We start from the raw sequence: 22,562 nt of genomic DNA on the forward strand, positions 1-22,562 counted from the left end.
ACTACTACGCACACACACGCTCCACTACTACGCACACACACGCTCCACTACTACGCACACACACGCTCCACCACTACGCACACACACGCTCCACCACTACGCACACACACGCTCCACCACTACACACACATACGCTCCACCACTACACACACACACGCTCGACCACTACGCACACACACGCTCCACCACTACGCACACACACGCTCCACTACTACGCACACACACGCTCCACTACTACGCACACACACGCTCCACCACTACGCACACACACGCTCCACCACTACGCACACACACGCTCCACTACTACGCACACACACGCTCCACTACTACGCACACACACGCTCAACCACTACGCACACACACGCTCGACCACTACGCACACACACGCTCCACCACTACGCACACATACGCTACACCACTACACACACACACGCTCGACCACTACGCACACACACGCTCCACCACTACGCACACACACGCTCCACTACTACGCACACACACGCTCCACCACTACGCACACACACGCTCGACCACTACGCACACACACGCTCCACCACTACGCACACACACGCTCCACCACTACGCACACACACGCTCCACTACTACGCACACACACGCTCCACCACTACGCACACACACCACTCCTGTCAAGAGTAACACCGACACCGAAGATTTGAAAGATGCATTGCTGGAAAGTTGTATGCTGTTAACCACAAACGTTAAGGAATTCAGTGGGTATTGTGTCATAGAAGAAGGCAGACAATGTTGTGACACCATGTTCAGTGACGAATGCTAGTGTCTCCGACCTACGAGTTGACTATAGTCGTCAAACTGAGTCAAAGGTAGAAAACACACGTGATCACAGCCAATATGATGTCATGAACATCGAACCACGCAATTGAGATACGATGATGTGCATCAACCAAGTCAGCGAGCCTGACCACCGGATCCCGCTGGTCGCCTTTTACGGCAAGCATGGGCTGCTAAAGACCTATTCTACACCGCACCTTCACGGGTCGCCAGACATTGTATAAGTTCCCCAACAACTGATGCGTCAAACAGCGATTGTAATTGGTCTTGATATTCCTACGTTGTCGTGACGTGTTGTGCATTGTACATCAAACTCCAACTTGTGTCCCCTCTGAGTGGGTACGTGAGCTTCAGACCAAAATACATACATGATGCACATATCAAAACTTAAATGTGGCAGGACGCCCTTTTGTTCAAATATGATAAGACATCATATACTATTTCTGTGTACTGCATGTATGTAGGTGGTTCTGAGTGTGCTGCTTGTATGTACGTGTTTTTGTGTCCACTGCTTGTGTGTACGTGTTTGTATGACATTGTGTACTGCTTGTGTGTACATGTTTCTGTGTGCACTGCTTGTGTGTACGTGTTTGTATGTGTACTGCTTGTGTGTACGTGTTTTTGTGTGCACTGCTTGTGTGTACGTGTTTGTATGTGTACTGCTTGTGTGTACAGGTTTCTGTGTGTACTGCTTGTATGTACGTGTTTCTATGGTTACTGCTTGTATGTGCGTGTTTCTATGGTTACTGCTTGTATGTACGTGTTTCTATGGTTACTGCTTGTATGTGCGTGTTTCTGTGTGTACTGCTTATATGTACGTGTTTCTGTGTGTACTGCCTGCATGTACGTGTTTCTCTGCCTCCTGCTTGTATGTACGTGTTTCTATGTGTACTGCTTGTATATACGTGTCTCTGTGTGTACTGCTTGTATGTACGTGTTTCTGTGTGTACTGCTTGTATGTACGTGTTTCTGTGTGTACTGCTTCTATGTACGTGTTTCTATGTGTACTGCTTGTATGTACGTGTTTCTGTGTGTACTGCTTGTATGTAGGTGTTTCTGTGTGTACTGCTTGTTTGTACGTGTTTCAGTGTGTACTGCTTGTATGTACGTGTTTCTGTGGGTACTGCTTGTATGTACTTATTTCTGTATGTACTGCTTGTATGGACGTGTTTCTGTGTGTACTGCTTGTTTGTACGTGTTTCAGTGTGTACTGCTTGTATGTACGTGTTTCTGTGTGTACTGCTTGTATGTACGTGTTTCTGTGTGTACTGCTTGTATGTACGTGTTTCTGTGTGTACTGCTTGTATGTACGTGTTTCTGTGTGTACTGCTTGTATGTACGTGTTTCTGTGTGTTCTTCTTGCATGTTTGTGTTTCTGTGTGTACTGCTTGTATGTACGTGTTTCAGTGTGTACTGCTTGTATGTACGTGTTTCAGTGTGTACTGCTTGTATGTACGTGTTTCTGTGTGTATTGCTTGTATGTACGTGTTTCTGTGTGTACTGCTTGTATGTACGTGTTTCTGTGTGTACTGCTTGTATGTACGTGTTTCTGTGTGTACTGCTTGTATGTACGTGTTTCTGTGTGTTCTTCTTGCATGTTTGTGTTTCTGTGTGTACTGCTTGTATGTACGTGTTTCAGTGTGTACTGCTTGTATGTACGTGTTTCTGTGTGTATTGCTTGTATGTACGTGTGTCTGTGTGTACTGCTTGTATGTAAGTGTTTCTGTGTGTACTGTTTGTATGTACGTGTTTCTGTGTGTACTGCTTGTATGTACGTGTTTCTGTGTGTACTGCTTGTATGTACGTGTTTCTGTGTGTTCTTCTTGCATGTTTGTGTTTCTGTGTGTACTGCTTCTTTGTACCGTTTTTATGTGTGTACTGCTTGTATGTATGTGTGTCTCTGTGTACTGCTTGTATGTGCGTGTTTCTGTCTGTACTGCTTGTATGTACGTGTGTCTGTGTGTACTGCTTGTATGTACGTGTCTGTGTGTAGTGTTTGTATGTACGTGTTTCTGTGTGTACTGCTTGTTTGTACGTGTTTCTGTGTGTACTGCTTGTGTGTACGTGTCTCTGTGTGTACTGCTTGTATGTACGTGTGTCTGTGTGTACTGCTTGTATGTAAGTGTTTCTGTGTGTACTGTTTGTATGTACGTGTTTCTGTGTGTACTGCTTGTATGTACGTGTTTCTGTGTGTACTGCTTGTATGTACGTGTTTCTGTGTGTTCTTCTTGCATGTTTGTGTTTCTGTGTGTACTGCTTCTTTGTACCGTTTTTATGTGTGTACTGCTTGTATGTATGTGTGTCTCTGTGTACTGCTTGTATGTGCGTGTTTCTGTCTGTACTGCTTGTATGTACGTGTGTCTGTGTGTACTGCTTGTATGTACGTGTCTGTGTGTAGTGTTTGTATGTACGTGTTTCTGTGTGTACTGCTTGTTTGTACGTGTTTCTGTGTGTACTGCTTGTGTGTACGTGTCTCTGTGTGTACTGCGTGTAAGTACGTGTTTCTGTGTGTACTGCTTGTATGTACGTGTTTCAGTGTGTACTGCTTGTATGTACGTGTTTCAGTGTGTACTGCTTGTATGTACGTGTTTCTGTGTGTACTGCTTGTGTGTACGTGTTTCTGTGTGTACTGCTTGTGTGTACGTGTTTCTGTGTGTACTGCTTGTATGTACGTGTTTCTGTGTGTACTGCTTGTGTGTACGTGTCTCTGTGTGTACTGCGTGTAAGTACGTGTGTCTGTGTGTACTGCTTGTATGTACGTGTTTCTGTGTGTACTGCTTGTATGTACGTGTTTCTGTGTGTACTGCTTGTATGTACGTGTTTCTGTGTGTACTGCTTGTAAGTACGTGTGTTTCTGTGTAGTGCTTGTATGTACGTGTCTGTGTGTGTACTGCTTGTATGTACGTGTTTCTGTGTGTACTGCTTGTATGTACGTGTTTCTGTGTGTACTGCTTGTGTGTACGTGTCTCTGTGTGTACTGCTTGTAAGTACGTGTGTTTCTGTGTAGTGCTTGTATGTACGTGTCTGTGTGTGTACTGCTTGTATGTACGTGTTTCTGTGTGTACTGCTTGTATGTACGTGTCTCTGTGTGTACTGCTTGTATGTACGTGTTTCTGTGAGTACTCCTTGCATGTACGTGTGGCTGTGTGTACTGCTTGTATGTACGTGTGTTTATGTGTAGTGCTTGTATGTACGTGTCTGTGTGTGTACTGCTTGTATGTACGTGTTTCTGTGTGTACTGCTTGTATGTACGTGTCTCTGTGTGTACTGCTTGTATGTACGTGTTTCTGTGAGTACTGCTTGCATGTACGTGTGTCTGTGTGTACTGCTTGTATGTACGTGTCTCTGTGTGTACTGCTTGTGTGTACGTGTTTCTGTGTGTACTGCTTGTGTGTACGTGTCTCTGTGTGTACTGCTTGCATGTACGTGTGTCTGTGAGTACTGCTTGTATGTACGTGTCTCTTTGTGTACTGCTTGTATGTACGTGTCTCTGTGTGTACTGCTTGTATGTACGTGTGTCTGTGTGTAGTGCTTGTATGTACGTGTTTCTGTGTGTACTGCTTGTATGTACGTGTTTCTGTGTGTACTGCTTGTTTGTACGTGCTTCTGTGTGTACTGCTTGTATGTACGTGTTTCTGTGTTTTCTGATTGTATGTATGTGTGTCTGTGTGTACTGCTTGTGTGTAGGTGTCTCTGTGTTTACTGCTTGTAAGTACGTGTGTCTGTGTGTTGTGTTTGTATGTACGTGTTTCTGTGTGTACTGCTTGTTTGTACGTGTTTCTGTGTGTACTGCTTGTGTGTACGTGTCTCTGTGTGTACCGCTTGTATGTACGTGTGTCTCTGTGTAGTGCTTGTATGTACGTGTCTGTGTGTGTACTGCTTGTATGTACGTGTTTCTGTGTGTACTGCTTGTATGTACGTGTCTCTGTGTGTACTGTTTGTATGTACGTGTTTCTGTGAGTACTGCTTGCATGTACGTGTGTCTGTGTGTACTGCTTGTATGTACGTATCTCTGTGGGTACTGCTTGTATGTACGTGTTTCTGTGTGTACTGCTTGTGTGTTCGTGTCTCTGTGTGTACTGCTTGTATGTACGTGTTTCTGTGTGTACTGCTTGTATGTACGTGTCTCTGTGTGTACTGCTTGTGTGTACGTGTCTCTGTGTGTATTGCTTGTATGTACGTGTGTCTCTGTGTAGTGCTTGTATGTACGTGAACATGATGGGTACTTACACAGGGGTGGTTACACAGAATACTGACTGTAATGCTCTGTGTGGCAGCAGTTGGAGAACATGATGGGTACTTACACAGGGGTTGTTACACAAGATACTGACTTTGTTGCTCTGTGTGGCAGCAGTTGGGGAACATGATGGGTACTTACACAGGGGTGGTTACACAAGATACTGACTGTAATGCTCTGTGTGTGGCAGCAGTTGGAGAACATGACGGGTACTTACACAGGGGTGGTTACACAAGATACTGACTGTAATGCTCTGTGTGGCAGCAGTTGAAGAACATTATGGGTACTTACACAGGGGTGGTTACACACGATACTGACCGTAATGCTCTGTGTGGCAGCAGTTGGAGAACATGATGGGTACTTACACAGGGGTGGTTACACAAGATACTGTCTGTAATTCTCTTTGTGGCAGTAGTTGGAGAACATGATGGGTACTTACACAGGGGTGGTTACACAAGATACTGTCTGTAATTCTCTTTGTGGCAGTAGTTGGAGAACATGATGGGTACTTTCACAGGGGTGGTTACACAAGATATTGACTGTAATGCTCTGTGTGGCAGCAGTTGGAGAACATGATGGGTACTTACACAGGGGTGGTTACACAAGATACTGACTGTAATGCTCTCTGTGTGGCAGCAGTTGGACAACATGATGGGTACTTACACAGGGGTGGTTACACAGAATACTGACAGTAATGCACTGTGTGGCAGTAGTTGGAGAACATGATGGGTACTTACACAGGGGTGGTTACACAAGATACTGACTGTAATGCTCTGGGTGTCAGCAGTTGGAGAACATGATGGGTACTTACACAGGGGTGGTTACACAGAATACTGACTGTAATGCTCTGTGTGGCAGCAGTTGGAGAACATGATGGGTACTTACACAGGGCTGGTTACACAAGATACTGACTGTAATGCTCTGTGTGGCAGCAGTTGGGGAACATGATGGGTACTTACACAGGGGTGGTTACACAGAATACTGACTGTAATGCTCTGTGTGGCAGCAGTTGGAGAACATGATGGGTACTTACACAGGGGTTGTTACACAAGATACTGACTTTGTTGCTCTGTGTGGCAGCAGTTGGGGAACATGATGGGTACTTACACAGGGGTGGTTACACAAGATACTGACTGTAATGCTCTCTGTGTGGCAGCAGTTGGACAACATGATGGGTACTTACACAGGGGTGGTTACACAGAATACTGACAGTAATGCACTGTGTGGCAGTAGTTGGAGAACATGATGGGTACTTACACAGGGGTGGTTACACAAGATACTGACTGTAATGCTCTGTGTGGCAGCAGTTGGAGAACATGATGGGTACTTACACAGGGGTGGTTACACACGATACTGACCGTAATGCTCTGGGTGTCAGCAGTTGGAGAACATGATGGGTACTTACACAGGGGTGGTTACACAGAATACTGACTGTAATGCTCTGTGTGGCAGCAGTTGGAGAACATGATGGGTACTTACACAGGGCTGGTTACACAAGATACTGACTGTAATGCTCTGTGTGGCAGCAGTTGGGGAACATGATGGGTACTTACACAGGGGTGGTTACACAGAATACTGACTGTAATGCTCTGTGTGGCAGCAGTTGGAGAACATAATGGGTATTTACACAGGGGTGGTTACACAAGAAACTGACTGTGATGTTCTGTGTTGCAGCAGTTGGAGAACCTGATGGGTACTTACGCAGGGGTGGTTACACACGATACTGACTGTAGTGCTCTCTGTGTGGCAGCAGTTTGGGAACATGACGGGTACTTACACAGGGGTGGTTACACAAGATACTGACTTTAATGCTCTGTGTGTGGCAGCAGTTGGAGAACATGATGGGTACTTACACAGGGGTGGTTACACAGGAAACTGACTGTAATGTTCTGTGTGGCAGCAGTTGGAGAACCTGATGGGTACTTACACAGGGGTAGTTACACACGATACTGACTGTACTGCTCTGGTGTTACTGTGGATATATTAGGGGAGCAGTGACCATCATTCCGACAGACTGGTACCTTTAGACATCTCCGTGGTATGGTGTTACTGTGAGAAGATTAGGGGAGCAGTGACCATCATTCCGACTGACTGGTACCTTCAGATATCTCCATGGGATGGTGTTACTGTGAGAAGATTAGGGGAGCAGTGACCATCATTCCGTCTGATTGGTACCTTTAGACATCTCCATGAATGGTGTTACTGTGAGAAGATTAGGGGAGCAGTGACCATCATTCAATCTGACTGGTACATCTCCACAGTATAGTGCTACTGTCAACACTGGGAGGAGTGGCTGTCATTTTGACATATTTGAGTTTCTCATTTGCGTTGATTGAATTAGAAATCATGTAACAAATATCAAAATCTGACAAAATGAAGTAAGTAGCTGACGACTTGATTGATAAGTCAGGAAATTCAAATGTTTCATCGATGTTCATTGATTGGAATCTGTTTATTGAATACGGGGAAAACATGAAAATCCCTAAACAGCAAAAGGACGCCGACTTCACGATTATTTCACTTAGATAGTGAAGTTCATGGACGTGTGTGGGGGTAGTTGAACTAATCTAGACTGGGTGTATACTGCTAGTATACTGTGATCCCATGCTACAGATTAACACGGAAACCCCACCATGTGGTTGCTTTACATGTACAATCGGAGCCGACCAGTCTTGTTTTTTCCACCGAAGGCCGTGTAACAAAAAGTACCATCATTTTACGTCTTTTGGTTTAATTCGGTCAGGCATTCAAACCACCGACATTCCACTCTCAGGGCAGACTCTCTTTCCACTACACCACGGAGGCGGTCTGAATAAGGGTAGGGGACGGTATCGGTTACATCTTTCTTCTTGACTATACAATCCATTGATCGATATTGTGAGTACGATGGGGTAAGATGAGTTCTCAAACAAACCGAACCGAACCTGACTAAACAATCCATGATGTCCCAATCTCTTGGTCCAACTGACTCTCTATTTGATTTATTTTCTTTGGTATTTGCTTTGGTTGTTGGTACATTTAGTGCGGTAAAGTAAGCATTACCTTTAAAAGAGGGAGTGACTGAGTGAGTTTGGTTCAACGCCGCTTTTAACAGTATTACAATTATATCACGGGGCCGAACCGGGATTCGAACCCACAATCATAGGTTTTTTGGCGTGTCCAATGGACGCAACTCTGCACAACGAATCGCGGCGCCCTAGGCGACTGGGCCCCCCGTGCCCCCACCTTGAAAAGAGGGAGTTGGTGGTAGCACTGCTTTCAACAGTATTTTGGGTGTCAGCTTAATTGGGGGGGGGGGGGGGGGGGGGACCCGAAATGATGCTGGTTTTAGACGGTTACCATTTTGGTGAGGCCCAAGAGTACAGGTGCTGTAGTGTCAAACTCCTAACAAAACAGTGATCGATATGGTGATCAACGCTGTCTGGGTACGATAAACCACCGACGGCAACTCCCGACAGTGTTCTGGTACCTACAATGTTGCAGCCAAGAAGGTTTGAAGCTCTGTGTATTTTGCATCAGATTAGGTTTCTCACATACTTGTAGCGAGAGTGGACCAATATGGCTATTATATGGCTAAAGTATGTGACTCAGCTGATTGTCAACGTATCGCGATGGCGATCAGTTTGGACAAATAGGAACATCACACTTTTCCCAGCGTGCAGCTGGATTCGTAGTGTAACACCACAAGAATCCGTCACGTGCTGGGTCACGGCAGTAGTTAGCAGATCCTGTTACAGTTTGGGGGGTGTAAAAGCCTGGAACAGCGAACTTGGCGTCTTTGGTTTTGTCGTGAGAGTGTGGTTCCTGAGCATCCCACCGCTGGCAGGTCTTCCCGGATCTGGTTGTTGACTGAGTGCCAGTGTATAACACTCTTGGATCAGATACCACCCCACAGCCGGATACTGTCAAAGACAACAGAAATACATTGATACATAAAGTGATGCCAATACTCACATGTCTTCTCTGGTGCATTGGTCTTCTACGGTTACACAGACAAATACCACCAAGAGAAAGAATAGCCAAATATGCAACTGTTCACTGAATGGGCAGTAGTAGTATTCGTAGTGGTAGTAGTAGAACACAAGTAGTAGAAGTGGTAGTGGTAGCAGCAGTATCAGTATCAGTAGTAGTAGTCGTAGTATCAGTAGCCAAAGTGGTAGCAGCAGTAGTAGCAGCAGTAGTAGTAGTAGTAGTAGTAGTAGCAGCATAGTGGGCTAGAGTAGTAGTGTAGCAGAAGTAGTTGTTGTAATAGTAGCAGCAGTAGTAGCAGCAGTAGTAGTAGTAGTAGCAGTAGCAAAGGTAGAGTAGTGGAGTGGAGTGGAGTGGAGCAGTAGTATTTGTTTTAGCATTAGTCGTAGTAGCAGTAGTAGCAGCAGCAGCAGTAGTAGTAGTAGTAGTAGTAGTAGTAGTAGCAGCATAGTAGACTAGAGTAGTAGTGTAGCAGTAGTACTTGTTGGAATAGTAGTAAAGGTAGTAGTAGTAGTAGCAGTAGCAAAGGTAGAGTAGAGTAGATTAGAGTAGTGGTAGTAGTTGTAGTAGTAGAGTGGAGAGGAGTGGAGTGGAGTGGAGTGGAGTGGAGTGGAGTGGAGTGGAGAAGAGTGGAGTGGAGTGGAGTGGAGTGGAGTGGAGTGGAGTGGAGTGGAGTGTAGCAGTAGTAGTTGTTGTAGTATTAGTCGTAGTAGCAGTAGTAGCAGCAGTAGTAGTAGTAGTAGTAGTAGTGGTAGCAGCATAGTAGACTAGAGTAGTAGTGTAGCAGTAGTACTTGTTGGAATAGTAGTAAGAGTAGTAGTAGTAGTAACAGTAGCAGAGGTAGAGTAGAGTAGATAAGAGTAGTGGTAGTAGTTGTAGTAGTAGAGCGGAGAGGATTGGAGTGGGGTGGAATGGAGTGGAGTGGAATGGAGTGGAGTGGAGTGGAGTGGAGTGGAGTGGAGTGGAGTGGAGTTGAGTGGAGTTGAGTGGAGTGGAGTGGAGTGGAGTTGAATGGAGTGAAGTGGAGTGGAGTGGAGTCGAGTCGAGTGGAGAAGAATGGCGTGGAGTGGAGTGGAGTTGAGTAGTAGTAGTAGAGGGGAGTAGTAGTGTAGAGTGGAGTGGAGTGGAGCGGATTGGATTGGAGCGGAGTTGAATGGAGTAGTAGTGGGGTGGAGTGGAGTGGAGTGGAGCGGAGTGGAATGGAATGGAACGGAGTGGAGTGGAGTGGAGTGGAGTGGAGTGGAGTGGAGTGGAGTGGAGTGGAGTGGAGTGGAGTGGAGTGGAATGGAGTGGAGTGGAGTGGAGTGGAGCGGAGTTGAGCGTTGTGGGGTGGAGTGGAGTGGAGTGGAGTGGAGTGGAGTAGTAGCAGTTGTAGACGTTGTAGTAGTAGCTGCATAGTAGACTAGAGTAGTAGTGTAGCAGTAGTAGTTGTTGTGGTAGTAGTAGTAGTAGCAGGGGTAGTAGCAGCAGTAATAGTAGTAGTAGCAGTAGCAATTGTAGAGTAGAGTAGAGTAGAGTGGCGGTAGTAGTAGTAGTAGTAGTAGTAGTAGTAGTGTAGAGTAGAGTAGAGTAGAGTAGGGTAGGGTAGAGTAGAGTAGAGTAGAGTAGAGTAGAGTAGAGTAGAGTAGAGTAGAGTAGAGTAGAGTAAAGTTGAATAGAGTAGAGTAGAGTGGTGGTAGTAGTAGTAGTAGTAGTAGTAGTAGTAGTAGTAGTAGTAGTAGAGTAGAGTAGAGTAGGGTAGGGTAGACTGGAGTAGAATAGAGTAGAGAAGAGTAGAGTAGAGTAGACTAGACTAGACTAGAGTAGACTAGAGTAGAGTAGAGTAGAGTAGTGTAGAGTAGAGTAGAGTAGAGTGGTGGTAGTAGTAGTAGTAGTAGAGTAGAGTAGAGTAGAGTAGAGAAGAAAAGAGAAGAGTAGACTAGACTAGAGTAGAGTAGTAGTAGGCAATTTGCAATCATGATTAACGGGGAATAGTCATACTTCTAGCTTCATCAATGTTTCAGACATTTTCAGACAGACATTCAAGTAGGTTACATCCTTACTGTTGACACACTTCATGATAACCTTCGTCCAGGACCGGTCTTTCTGGCAGACGCTCATCACCGTGTCACGAGGACTGATGTTCAGCAAACCCTTCCTGCATGTGTAGTTTGCGATGGCAAGAAGACCTCTTGACTCGTAGACAACGTCTGTGCCTTCTATAGGAGTCGGCGAGCCACAATCTACACTCAGTTCAGACGTCAGATTGGCTGTAAAGTATATGTTCACATAAACATTACGACGATGCGGGTGGCTTTTCCCAGCGAGGAGCTGGTGAGATTCTCAATGTTTGGGTACAGTGAGTGCACGGGTCCTGCCCAATGCCCAAGCAGGATTACTTCACCAGTTTAGCTCACACACAGATCATTCCGATTTGCAGTTAGTGTGAATCCCTAGCTCATCAATCAGAATATCACATAAGGTCCCAAGGGTATTTAAGAGGATAGTAGATATTAGACAAGAGAAAAAAATAGAGTATATTAACAAACTTTCTGAGATGATTACAGCTTTGATTACACAACCGGACACACCGGAATTCGATCCCTCAAAATCATAGGATTCTGGCATCTCAAGGGAAGCAACTCTGCACAGCGAATTACGGTACCTAAGACGATTGGGTCCCCGGGGTATTTAAGAGGATAGTATGTATTAGATGAGAGAAAAATAGAGTAAATTACAAAAATAATTACCTATTTCTGTCTCCAGGTAACTGAGACGAATCTCTTTGTATTCATTGTCACGTAACAGCTTCACTGGAACAAAAGGGAATATATTACATGCGTGTATGATTGACTGGAACAAAAGGGAATATATTACATGCGTGTATGCTTCACTGGAACAAAAGGGAATATATTACATGCGTGTATGCTTCACTGGAACAAAAGGGAATATATTACATGCGTGTATGATTGACTGGAACAAAAGGGAATATGTTACATGCGTGTATGCTTCACTGGAACAAAAGGGAATATATTACATGCGTGTATGATTGACTGGAACAAAAGGGAATATATTACATGCGTGTATGCTTCACTGGAACAAAAGGGAATATATTACATGCGTGTATGATTGACTGGAACAAAAGGGAATATATTACATGCGTGTATGATTGACTGGAACAAAATGGAATATATAACATGCGTGTATGATTGACTGGAACAAAAGGGAATATATAACATGCGTGTATGATTGACTGGAACAAAACAAACAAACGCTAAAACAACTCTCATAATTTTAGAATATGTGGTGATACCAGGTGTTCGCAAAATGATGATCGTCTTGCAAATCGGTTGCAAACGTCACAAACACATGCAACAGCAAGTCAACTTTTCATCGGAACAATTACGGGAACATATTGTACAAACACAATAAAGAATCAGATAACTTTTTTTTCACTGAAACGTCAAATTTGGATATGTCTTCCAAATGCCTCAAAAACAATTTTCTAAGAACTTAATTGATCTTTGATAACCTAAAACTGATATCCATATTGATGACAATGACTATGGCGTGACAGTGTCATCAATTCGTTATTTATGTAGAGTACTAGTCACACATCAGGACAGATCAGATCATTTTCATGCCGATTCCAAACCATTTAGGGTAAACACTAAAGTTACACCAAGGATTTTCTGTCCGTCTCAAACTAATGTGCAATGGACATATACTAACGGACAAAAATAAGTGTGCTTCATTTGAAGAACAGCTTTATTCTAAAATGACATGGCGCATCTTACAATGCACATTCAAGAAGACATCTTCTCGACTTTATGATTCAAAATTTGCATGTGCATGTTCAAGCACGACGCACAATTTGGAAGTTTGGGTGTTGTTTGGAGCATGACACTCACACATGTGGTTTTTAATGTGAACAAAACACATTGATTGATTACTTATCAGCTGCACAAAAACACACACTTTTGCTTGACTGTAAATAAAGCTTACGGAACCAGTGCGGACGTCGTCGTTCGTAAGTCTAGTCTACTGACACACCATAATAATAATAATAATAGTAATAATAATAATATATGCATTTGTATAGCGCAGCATTCCCTGTGTATAAGTGCTCTGTGCACACCATGTCACAGCTGACCGTGCTTTGTTTTGAAATGGGAATGAACCACCGAATTTACGCTCTATCTACTACACCACTGTACGACGAGACAGTATGAGCGAGTGAGTGAGTTGAGTTTAACGCCCTTCGTTATTCGACGGGAATCGGGATTCGAACCCACAATCATAGATTTCTGGCGTGCCCAAGGGACGCAACTCTACACAGCGAATCGCGGCGCCTTAGACAACTGTGCCACCCGTGCCCCCTGGGCAGTATGAACGAATATAACATAATGCTATTTAAGAAAAGACCAGTTACCGACTTCCTTCTCGAGGTCATTTATACGGTTGTCCACAGCGTCCAGACATGTTTCTTTTCTTTCTGAAAGTAAAATTTGCGAAAGAGTAAATAAACATGATCCTTGGCGGTTACTGCCGCAGGGTATTCTGGAGGAGAATTAGTCACAGATGACTATGCTAACCCTATACAGAGGCAACTATATAGATTGCAACAATTAAGCCTGCACTCCGATATCACGTATAAAATATATACACAAGCCCCTAGATAACATGTCTTAAATATATACACGAACTCATAGATAACAGAGCCGATAACAGGCTCGCTGACTTGGTTAAAGCATGTCATCGTATCCCAATTGCGTGGATCGATGCTCATGCTATCAATCACTGGATTGTCTGGTCCAGCCCCGATTATTTACAGACCGCCGCTATATACCTCCTGGAATATTGCTGAGTGCGGCGTTAAACTGCAAACCGGCAAACAGTATCATAGGTGTATGTGTTAAACGTATACACCAACCCACGGATAACTTAAGTCGATTATATGCACAAGCTCATAGAAAACATTGTGGTGATCACATGATCTGTAGTAGAATGCATGCAACATATCAACAAAAACAATTCTTTCTTTTGGCCTAAAAGGACAGATATTGGTACCGTTATGACACCAGTATCTTGTGTGTCATTCCTGATCCAAAAGGAGGCCAATTCTAGGTGAAATATAGGAAATAATTATGGATTATTTGAGAAGTCCTTCGTGAGTTTCCCAATTTCCCTTTTGAGGTTATTAACAGATCGCTCTTAATGTTTTTAATGTCAAAATATTGTTTACCTGTTCAACAAAAATGTGTTTATTCTGTTTTTGTTTGTGTGTTGACAAATTATTGATTACTGAGAATGTGTTAGGACTATGTACATTTCAATTAGAACTAAATGATCACGCTGTTGCTGAATATGTCGAAACTGTTAATAAATGTTGGTTAACCAGTTGTCTCTATGTACCGCCGTTCGTTATGGAAGGGGTGACTGTTGTCTCTATGTACCGCCGTTCGTTATGGAAGGGTTACAGTTGTCTCAATGTACCGCCGTTATGGAAGGGGTGACAGTTGTCTCTATGTACCGCCGTTCGTAATAGAGGGGGTGACAGTTGTCTTTATGTACCGCCGTTCGTTATGGAAGGGGTGACAGTTGTCTCTATGTACCGCCGTTCGTTATGGAAGGGGTGACAGTTGTCTCTATGTGCCGCCGTTCGTCATGGAAGGGGTGACAGTTGTCTCTATGTACCGCCGTTCGTTATGGAAGGGGTGACAATTGTCTCTATGTACCGCCGTTCGTTATGGAAGGGGTGACAGTTGTCTCCATGGACCGCCGTTCGTTATGGAAGGGGTGACAGTTGTCTCTATGTGCCGCCGTTCGTTATGGAAGGGGTGACAGTTGTCTCCATGGACCGCCGTTCGTTATGGAAGGGGTGACAGTTGTCTCCATGGACCGCCGTTCGTTATGGAAGGGGTGACAGTTGTCTCTATGTACCGCCGTTCGTTATGGAAAGGGTGACAGTTGTCTCTATGTACCGCCGTTCGTTATGGAAGGGGTGACAGTTGTCTCTATGTGCCGCCGTTCGTTCTGGAAGGGGGTGACAGTCGTCTCTATGTGCCGCCGTTGGTTATGGAAGGGATGACAGCTGTCTCTATGTGCCGCCGTTCGTTATGGAAGGGATGACAGTTGTCTCTATGAACCGCCGTTTATTATGGGAGGGATGACAGTTGTCTCTATGTGCCCCCTTTCGTTATGGAAGGGGTGACAGTTGTCTCTATGTACCGCCGTTCGTTATGGAAGGGGTGACAGTTGTCTCTATGTACCGCCGTTACGGAAGGGGTGACAGTTGTCTCTATGTGCCGCCGTTCGTTATGGAAGGTGTGACAGTTGTCTCTATGTGCCGCCGTTCGTTATGGAAGGGGTGACAGTTGTCTCTATGTGCCGCCGTTCGTTATGGAAGGGGTGACAGTTGTCTCTATGTACCGCCGTTCGTTATGGAAGGGGTGACAGTTGTCTCTATGTGCCGCCGTTCGTTCTGGAAGGGATGACAGTTGTCTCTATGTGCCGCCGTTCGTTATGGAAGGGGGTGACAGTCGTCTCTATGTGCCGCCGTTGGTTATGGAAGGGATGACAGCTGTCTCTATGTGCCGCCGTTCGTTATGGAAGGGATGACAGTTGTCTCTATGAACCGCCGTTTATTATGGAAGGGATGACAGTTGTCTCTATGTGACCCCATTCGTTATGGAAGGGGTGACAGTTGTCTCTATGTACCGCCGTTCGTTATGGAAAGGGTGACAGTTGTCTCTATGTGCCGCCGTTCGTTATGGAAGGGGTGACAGTTGTCTCCATGGACCGCCGTTCGTTATGGAAGGGGAGACAGTTGTCTCTATGTACCGCCGTTCGTTATGGAAGGGGTGACACTTGTCTCTATGTACCGCCGTTATTGAAGGGGTGACAGTTGTCTCTATGTACCGCCGTTCGTAATAGAGGGGGTGACAGTTGTCTCTATGTACCGCCGTTCGTTATGGAAGGGGTGACAGTTGTCTCTATGTACCGCCGTTCGTTATGGAAGGGGTGACAGTTGTCTCTATGTACCGCCGTTCGTTATGGAAGGGGTGACAATTGTCTCGATGTACCGCCGTTCGTTATGGAAGGGGTGACAGTTGTCTCCATGGACCGCCGTTCGTTATGGAAGGGGTGACAGTTGTCTCTATGTGCCGCCGTTCGTTATGGAAGGGGTGACAGTTGTCTCTATGTGCCGCCGTTTGTTCTCGAAGGGGTGACCGTTGCCTCTATGTCCCGCCGTTCGTTATGGAAGGGGTGACAGTTGTCCCTATGTACCGCCGTTCGTTATGGAAGGGTTACAGTTGTCTCTATGTGCCGCCGTTCGTTATGGAAGGGGGTGACAGTTGTCTCTATGTCCCACCGTTCGTTATGAAAGGGGTGACAGTTGTCTCTATGTACCGCCGTTCGTTATGGAAGGGGTGACAGTTGTCACTAAAACAAATATTATTACCCCTCAAACATATTTCAGTTTTCCTACCCCTTGCAAATTATACACTAATTGTCACATATACGAGCTCACAGATAACGTGTATTAGATATATACACGACCTCACAGATATAATTTTCATTTTGGTATTCACGACATGTTGCTACTTTCACTAGATGTACAAAATACTGGTTTAAAATCCTTAATATGTCTCAAGAAGAGTGTTACGATATGTTAGTCGAGCTAGATGCAGTCAGTCGGAATATAAACATGGGTTTAACATATCAAGAATATATTATATTATTTTGGTTATGGTTTCGTTTGGAAACATCAGGGTGTTGGTGACACTGAATAGTTGTAAAATAAATTGATCAAAGATTAAAGTGTTAAAGATTGTCAAACACAACATGGTGAAGAGTTTGTTAACATCGGAGCCCTTCTTGTTAAGTATGCTATTAACAGAACATGGACGTATGCTTACTTTATAAAGGATTGGCGAACTGGAAATTATGTATGGTATAGAGAGGAGAGCAAACATCGAAAAGACGCTGCACTTTTATCCTTTTGCACATTATGTTACTAACATGTGATTAAAAATGAATTCACTGATATGCTCCATTCGTTCAAAATATTTCCCATTTCACAATGTTCAAACTAATGCTGATCCAAGGGAGAGTTTGATAACAATCCTGCAGTCCTCGGATGTAAGCGTGCTAATATTACAGGAAGCGTGCAAATTACAGGAAATATCCCATAAGTCTCCCATGTACACAATATTATATGTTCACAAGATGTAGGCCTACATACATCATATATATATGAAGTACGTAGGCCTACATCTTGAAGATAATAATTCAGAAGTTAAAACTTCATTCCTTAAGGAGTGAGCTAGTTGATGAACAGTAAACTACGTTTATAATGAACACGCTTATAACGAACTGACGGATATCTCATCTATATTGTTTTGTATGGCAGAATAACCTTTTTTATATTTAGTATGTTTAGATGGAATGTATCAAGGATATGTTTCTCTATTCATCGTGTGTACATTAAATCAGACACGTAACTCATCTTTCTCTTTTCAGATTGTAACTGTTTTCGCCCATATATAACAGATGTCCATAACTGTTACAGACTAATATCACATGAACACGCTTATAACGAACTGACGGAGATATCGAAATGTGTTATGATCCTGTTCATGTGCTGTACATTTGATGTATATATGCTTATAACGAACTACGGTTATAACGAACTAAAAATAGTGGTCCCTTTGAAAGCGTTATAACCGTAGTTTACTGTAATCGGATAACAAACCTGTGCATACTAAGAACTCGCACATGGCACTGTAGCTCACCTGGTTATGTAGCCCACAGTTTTGCAAGTGAACAAAGACAGACACTTCAGAGAAGCTGTTGTCAAATATTCCAATATTGTGTGTGTGTGTGTGTGTGTGTGTGTGTGTGTGTGTGTGTGTGTGTGTGTGTGTGTGTGTGTGTGTGTGTGTGTGTGTGTGTGTGTGTGTGTGTGTGTGTGTGTGCATCAGTAGAGGACATCATTAGTAACAAATATGAAACAGGTAACCAACTTTCCTCAATAGTTCTAAATCTGCAATAAGGAAATATAATCATTTCAACACACAATGGCTAACATAGTGATGATATGTAACCATGTCAAACCACATCACCTAGTTAATTGAGATGACACATCCCTCTGCTATGCAGATTACAGTTACTTATTTCAAACAGTGATCGTGGGTTCGAACCCCGGTTGGCCCCTATTGTGTTTCTAGGTTTGTCAGCACCACACCCGTGCTCGTTGGTTTCATCGAAGTGGTAAACGTCTGAGACCTGCACCAGTTCGGGTTTTCCTCCCACATTAAACTGACACACCGTGTCAAATGTATAACTGGCATACTGTTCAACTCACTCACGGTATTGGACAATCGGCTGTGTAGTGTATGACTATAACAGCATATGACAGTCTTCCTTAGAGCTTGATGTGATACATGCGAACAGCATCAGGACACCCGGAAATGAACATCGCAATAACCGGGTAGGCGTTTTACATCTTTAAATTACGTATGGTATGCTGAAAATACTCAGCATTCTAAATCTCAAGATTTTCAATAGTTTATTTACCTAAAAATGAAAATATCTCGAGTTAAAAACGTATCAGCCAAATTTCGGCCCACAAACAGATCTCTATAAATCGAATAGAACACCTTCTGGAAATTTACAAAGAGAAAGTAAAACCTTCTCTTTTATTTCGACAGATATTTCCTACCAGGACCTAATTATTTTCTGACGTAGAGGAGTGATATAAATTATAGATATGGCAAAATAATAACAATATACTGTTGTTATTGGGATTTCATTGCAATGACAATTCATCCGAATATTAAAGATGTCGTTGCAACTTTTACCTGAGAATCCCCAGTTGAGGCCAGTTTAATAAGTTAAACCTTAGTCAGTTGTATTCTTTTGACTGGAAAGTGATGGTAAAATAACTTAAGGTTGCTAAAATCAAAACGTATTCCAAATTATAATGGGTACAAAATCACTATATTTCAAATAGATTTCGTGAAACTTGGGGATAAAGAAATATTTCTCGTCTCTAGGATAACTGTTTACATTTTAAAAGGAGTATTCTTACGGCTCATATTTTGTCTAAAGCTTAAAAAAAAAAGTATTTAAAAACGTTCCAGGAATAATTGATTTAATTGCCATAAATCTATCTAATCTCTCGCGTCACAGTTATGAAAGAGTGAGTGAGTGAGTGAGTTGGATTTAACGCCGCTTTTAACAGTATTCCAGTTTATCATGGCGTGTGAGCTTAATGTGGGAAGAAACCCCGAAGTAATGCAGGTCTCAGACATTTACCACTTCGGTGAAACCCACGAGCAGGGTGCTGACTAACCTAGAAACATATTCGGGGATTCGAACCCAAAATCATAGGTTTCTGGCGTGCCCAAGGGGCGCAACTCGGCACGACGAATCCCGGCGCCTTAGACGACTGGGCCACCCGTGCCCCCTGTTACCAAAGAATTAATCGCATAACATCCATATTTTAACTGTGTTTGTTTTCATAAACAAGACATTATACACAAAAACAATGACTTCATGAGTTTTGTACATATATGTTATTGGATTGATCTTATCTATTTATTTATTCATTTATTTTATTCTGCACGGAATGCTAAAACTAAAATTAAATAATGACACCAAATATATACTTCTTAATATAATCTATGTTGAGATGGGGGCGGTCGGGTAGCCTAGTGGTTAAAGCATTCGTTCGTCACGCCGAAGACCCGGGTTCGATTCCCGACATGGGTACAATGTGTAAAGCCCATTTCTGGTGTCCCCCGCCGTGATATTGCTAAAAGCGGCGTAAAACCATACTCACTCACTATGTTGAGATGAAACATAATAAATGAAGATTGATCAGCTACATTTTGCGGATACATTGAACAATTTTTAGTGTCTTTATACATAATTATCTTGGAAAATATATAAAAAAAACTGAAATGTTAACACTTGTAAACAGTTGAAAATATCTAAGCATTTACAAATGTATCATCAGTTCACAACCATGGCGGTATTTTAAGTTAAGGAATAAATCTATAAATGTTATTGGAAATTTATATAATTTATTTACAGCTTGATATATTTTAATATGAATTATTTATTAAAGCAAAAATCTTTCAAATATCCAAAACGTAATGTGTGGGAGTAATACCGAAAATGTTTATAATTATATCAATATATAATATTTAGTAAAGGTGATCAACAATATCTAAAGACGTTTTCTTTGGTTGTTTGCAATATTCTACGTGTATAACGGCGGTCTGTAAATATTCGAGTCTGGACCAGACAGTCCAGTGATTCATATCATGAGCATCGATCCACGCACTTGGGATGCGATGACATGCATCAACGATGTCTGAGCATGACCACCCGATCCTGTGTAAAGATGTACGGCTTCATTCACAATAATCAATCACAAGAGAGTCATAAGCCTATATCCACCAGCATAATGTTTCATACACCTCAATATTAAACGTAAAAGCACATTGTGATCCTTAACATAACTTTAAATAAAAGCTACCGCGAAACCTCATGTGGCGTTTTGTAAAATCTTCCACTGTTTCCGGGTCACGAGAGTATACAAGGTCAAACGGATTTAAAAATATGCCAATAATACCGTCAAAGTCACATTAAAATGTCATATTAGTTGTGATTACTGATACTATGTGTTGATTTGTGTATAGTCTGCATGTGGCAGGCGAAATATTTCAAAATGTTCTGTTATTTTTTTGTAACGACAAATTATCAGTAGACCTCTCCTGTCTGGGACATAACATCCGGTGACCTTTGCACTTAATACAACTTTTGGTGTTGTAGGTGTTGTAGGGTGTTATCAAACTCACTCAGAAAGGATAAATACTGCCGTACAATATTTAGGGTTACATTTTGGAGGCGGGTAAATAAGTTTGGACCAGACAAACCAACGATTGACAAGCAGGAACATCCAGGAGACAAAACTAACACGGTAAGAAAGCCGTGTGGGTGGCTAGGTAATGGCTTCAATATACTCACCACTGCGCACGTCCGAGTTTCCACAGGTTTCATCCCTGGAAGCCAGAAAGTTGTCCACGGATGTCTTAAAGGTGTCGTAGTTGACCAGAACCTTACAGTAGTCAGTGGATTTGGTAGCATATCCACAAGCATACAACAAGACTACACAGAGACAAAGTCGGAACACCATGCTGTTGACAGGGTCGTTTCCTTTAGGGACTGAATGTCATCCGAGTGAATGTGTGCTTGATTGAGGAGTACTTTATCTTTATAGGCAGACTTAGCTGTCCGTCAAAATACTCTGCACATGTAATATGAATAAGAGTGACGTGATGGTAACTCTAGTGCTATGAACATGCTGCATTACATGCGTATTTGTACTTGTACATTGAACTGACAAACAATCCCAAGTCAAGTGAGTTTCCGCTGTAACTGAAGTAGTCATTAGCCCCTTCCTCTCCAGCGTTCTTCTCCTCATGACGCACGCACTTGTCTCCCCTCTGTCTACCACTTATCCAGCGCTTATCTACCCTCTGTCTATCCTCTTGCTACCACTTGGCCAGCACTTGTCTAACCTTTGTCTACTCTCTGTCTACCCTCTGCCTACCACTTGTCCAGCACTTGTCTACCCTCTGTCTACCCTCTGTCTACCACTTGTCCAGCACTTGTCTCCCCTCTGTCTACCACTTGTCCAGCGCTTCTCTACCCTCTGTCTACCACTTGTCCAGCACTTGTCTCCCCTCTTTCTACCACTTGTCCAGCACTTGTCTACCCTCTGTCTACCCTCTGTCTAACACTTGTCCAGCACTTCTCTCCCCTCTTTCTACCACTTGTCCAGCACTTGTCTACCCTCTGTCTACCACTTGTCCAGCACTTGTCTACCCTCTGTCTACCCTCTGTCTAACACTTGTCCAGCACTTCTCTCCTCTCTGTCTACCACTTGTCCAGCGCTTCTCTACCCTCTATCTACCACTTGTCCAGCACTTGTCTCCCCTCTGTTTACCACTTGTCAAGCACTTGTCTCCCCTCTGTCTACCACTTGTTCAGCACTTGTCTCCCCTCTGTCTACCACTTGTCCAGCACTTGTCTCCCCTCTGTCTACCACTTGTCCAGCACTTTTCTCCCCTCTGTCTACCACTTGGTTCAGCACTTGACTCCCCTCTGTCTACCACTTGTCCAGCGCTTGTCTCCCCTCTGTCTACCACTTGTCCAGCACTTGTCTCCTCTCTGTCTATCCTCTGTCTACCACTTATTCAGCACTTTTCTCCCCTCTGTCTACCACTTGTCCAGCACTTGTCTCCCCTCTGTCTACCACTTGTCCAGCACTTGTCTCCCCTCTATCTACCACTTGTCCAGCATTTGTCTCCTCTCTGTCTATCCTCTGTCTACCACTTGTCCAGCATTTGTCTCCCCTCTGTCTACTACTTGTCCAGCACTTGTCTACCCTCTGTCTACCACTTGTCCAGCACTTGTCTCCTCTCTGTCTATCCTCTGTCTACCACTTGTTCAGCACTTTTCTCCCCTCTGTCTACCACTTGTCAAGCAC

At 43.5% G+C, this 22,562-nt stretch overlaps 1 protein-coding gene across 1 annotated transcript; it reads right to left on the bottom strand.

Moving 5' to 3' along the window:
• Positions 1 to 8,665: 8,665 nt before the first annotated feature.
• LOC124126662 lies at positions 8,666 to 21,375 on the bottom strand. Its single transcript, XM_046490160.2, has 5 exons — positions 21,038 to 21,375; positions 13,428 to 13,490; positions 11,746 to 11,808; positions 11,059 to 11,265; positions 8,666 to 8,949 (listed from the first exon to the last, which is right to left on the bottom strand). Exons 1-5 carry the CDS (start codon positions 21,204 to 21,206, stop codon positions 8,666 to 8,668), a joined length of 786 nt encoding a protein of 261 aa, XP_046346116.2. The 5' UTR covers positions 21,207 to 21,375.
• Between the last annotated feature and the right edge of the window lie 1,187 nt (positions 21,376 to 22,562).

Source organism: Haliotis rufescens, unplaced genomic scaffold (genome assembly GCF_023055435.1).
Source record: "Haliotis rufescens isolate VD_foot unplaced genomic scaffold, xgHalRufe1.0.p SCAF_100, whole genome shotgun sequence".
Classification (NCBI taxonomy): domain Eukaryota; kingdom Metazoa; phylum Mollusca; class Gastropoda; order Lepetellida; family Haliotidae; genus Haliotis; species Haliotis rufescens.